The sequence below is a fragment of the Pollicipes pollicipes genome, unplaced genomic scaffold (assembly GCF_011947565.3).
Source record: "Pollicipes pollicipes isolate AB1234 unplaced genomic scaffold, Ppol_2.1 Scaffold_7242;HRSCAF=8673_pilon_pilon_pilon, whole genome shotgun sequence".
NCBI lineage: Eukaryota > Metazoa > Arthropoda > Thecostraca > Pollicipedomorpha > Pollicipedidae > Pollicipes > Pollicipes pollicipes.
The window spans coordinates 142859-145766 of record NW_023597041.1 but is presented as its reverse complement, the minus strand read 5'-3'; the positions used below and the strand labels follow the sequence as shown (position 1 = coordinate 145766).

The window sequence follows — 2908 nt, the reverse complement described above, 5'->3', positions numbered from 1 at the left end:
CGCTGATTTTTTACTAACAGCAGGCTTACTTCGTGTGTGATATTAGCTGCAGGAAATTAGGTAGAATGTTTCAGTGTTTCATTCTTCAGCAGCATCCTACGGTCGCCGGCACCTGGTGACCACATGCACATTCGACGTTAGCATTCAACCAATAACGGGGTTGTTGCCTCTTCCCGCGTGGACCACGTTGAGCCAGATGGCGTGTGTGGGGCCGGGCAGGACCACGCCGAGAACGGTGCAATCCCCCCCCCCCCCCCTCCGACCCCGCTTTGAGTATGGGGCTCTCGCCAGAAGGCGCAGGGTAGGGTCACCACGGCGAGCTGTTTGAACACATCCTTGCGCTTCTTTTGCACGCCGAGACATCGAGCGACATGGAACTCCGAGTGTAGATGAAGTTTTTCAGTGTCGGCCGAAGCCACGCCGTGTGAACGTCTTGCTGGTTTGTTACGACACCGCAAAACACTTCATTCGACCTGGGTCTTGGTAAACGAAGCATCAAGTTCATGGTTTCCAGATTGCACATTCGAAGCGTTCCCACCAGACACGGTAAGTTGATTCCAGCTCCCGATTCGTAAGTCATTCGTGACTGAAACGCGTCTGCCAATCGAAGTCAGTCATGATTAGTAGTCATCAATCATACGACATCACGTATGTCCACAGATGTTTTCATGAAAAAGTCACCAGTCATGTTTGGCATGGTGCGACATTTTGGTGCAGGCAGGAGAGGCTGTGGTGGGTGCAGCACCAATGGTCCTCACCATTATCTTGGCCCAATAGACGATACAGGATGGGGAAATGCGCCGGCTGTCTCGCGCCAGCTGACCGACCCACGGGACGACCCCGCGTTTCCGCCCGCCCCTGGCCTCCGTAGCCCATGTTTCAACACACACGCCAGGTGACGCGTTCCCCGGCTCTGGGCAGAGTGCCGTGGTAACGTTGATAGCGACGCCGCTGGTCTCTATATAGGGAAGTGAAACTTCTAGTTCCGGCACACTTCTGTCTCAGTCCAGAGAGAAGCCTCGACGACCCCACAGGCGTCTGCCGCAAGATGGTCTGGGTGGCGTCTCTTCTTGCCTGTCTCGGTTGGTGTTCAATGGCCGACACTAGCTCCAGCGGCCGTCTCCTTTGTCGGTCAATGTTGTGCTATTTTGCGTAGTGAGTGCGTCTGTGGTCTAAGAACGCACTCTTGCCAGAACCTCCCTTATAAGGCGGGATGTCATCAGTCGTAACAGCTGCAGCCGGTTACTCTAAGCTTGTTGAGACATGGGTACGTCGGCTGGTTAAATCATCGTCTTCCAGTTCCCTGGGAGCTGATCTCGCATTTCGTCCCACCATAGTTTGGCTACGTAGAAGCTCAAACGAGCGTTGACACGGATAAGCACCCATATGCGCAATAATGCCATAAAATGGCACGTAGCCTCGACTTTGCATGCAGCCGCACAAACGTGAGCTGCTCAGTACATACTGTTAACACGTTCCGCAGTGTTTTGACTCATACCACGTTCCTTTGACCCGGCGCACACCAACAGCAGGGTCAGTCGTGGACCCACGGCGGATAAAGCCTGTATTAGCCAATACTCTGATTCATCTGGTTGATAAAGCATCGCAAAGCATTTCTAACAAACGGAAGGCAACACACAGCTGCCACAAATGAAGCGATCCTAGCGCAAGGGCCCAGTTGCTCCGACGTCGTCATCCCCCGAACGATGCCTTCCGTGCTTCAGGCCTCTGACATGCGTCATTAAGTTCACGCATGTGCCAGTTGATAGGGGCGGAATTTTCCTATTGGCTTTGGGGACTCTAGCTGCCCTCCTCCCCCCCCCCCCCCCCCCAAATTGGGCTCCGGTCCCTCGCTCAACTTTGGGAAGAAAGTGTCAAGTCCAGGGAGAAACCCGCCTGTCCGTGTATTTTGAAGGTTTCGACATTTCTCCCTGCCCAGCCCTTCCCATCCCCACACTCATCTGGTACCACTACGCACTTGCAGCTGTGGAAGGAGCGGCCTGGCTGACGTCCGTGTCTGTGCACAGCGCTGCCGCTGGCGGCCGCGGATGCTCCCACCTGCCCGCCGGGCTGGACTCTGCTCCCGACCGTCGGCGCCGGGGTCGTCATCGGCACCTGCTACTACGAGTCCGACTATGAATCCAACTGGGTCTCGGCCAAACGTACGTGCGAACAGTTTGTCCATCCGGATGACCCCACAATCAAAGGTGCCTTGGCCAGCGTGCATTCGCTCTACGAGAACGCCTTCATCTTCGACAACGTCACCAACAGCCGCAACGCCTGGCTGGGCCTGAACCAGAGGCAGAACGTCGGCGACTGGGTCTGGGACGATGACACCCGCGTCAACTTCGAGTTCTGGCTGGCCGGCTACCCCAAGGCGGATGACGGACTGGATTGCGTGTCACAGGCGAGCCCGTTGCAGAGCCGCTGCGGCGAGTGGGTGAACGCTGACTGCACCACCAACGTGCACTTCGCCTGCGAGATGGCCGCCAAGACAGCGTAGTTTGGTCCCACATGCTGGCGCTTAGAGTGATGGAGGCTGCAGGCGCTTAGGCACGTAGGCAAGGGTTTTATAGGCCAAGATGAACCTCCTGACTAGTGCGTTTGGAACGAGCGCAAATACACGGCACCGCCACCACGCGTCTCCCGTTCCAACCCTTCCCATCACTCAACATGGCACAGAATCTCTTGCGAACGGCAGGTCTGAAACTGCAGGAACTTTCCCGTCCCGCGTAACATGGCCCTCTTCCTCGCCTTTCCGGGAGGAACGCTCCCATCCATGCCCACGCTCGCGATCAAGCTCAGCTTAGTTGGACGTTAGCCCTTACTACAGCCAACGTGACCTTTCTCACCTGATGTCATATCAGGTACCGGCGGAAGGGATGCCGATAAGGGTTGTGGGACCTCT

The 2908-nt window shown here is 56.3% G+C and overlaps 1 protein-coding gene across 1 annotated transcript; it reads left to right on the top strand.

Moving 5' to 3' along the window:
* The first annotated feature begins 1011 nt into the window (after positions 1-1011).
* LOC119110869 (lectin BRA-3-like) lies at positions 1012-2638 on the top strand. The gene is made up of 2 exons (XM_037234743.1): positions 1012-1082; positions 2028-2638. Exons 1-2 carry the CDS (start codon positions 1049-1051, stop codon positions 2501-2503), a joined length of 510 nt encoding a protein of 169 aa, XP_037090638.1. The 5' UTR covers positions 1012-1048; the 3' UTR covers positions 2504-2638.
* The last annotated feature ends 270 nt before the right edge of the window (positions 2639-2908 follow it).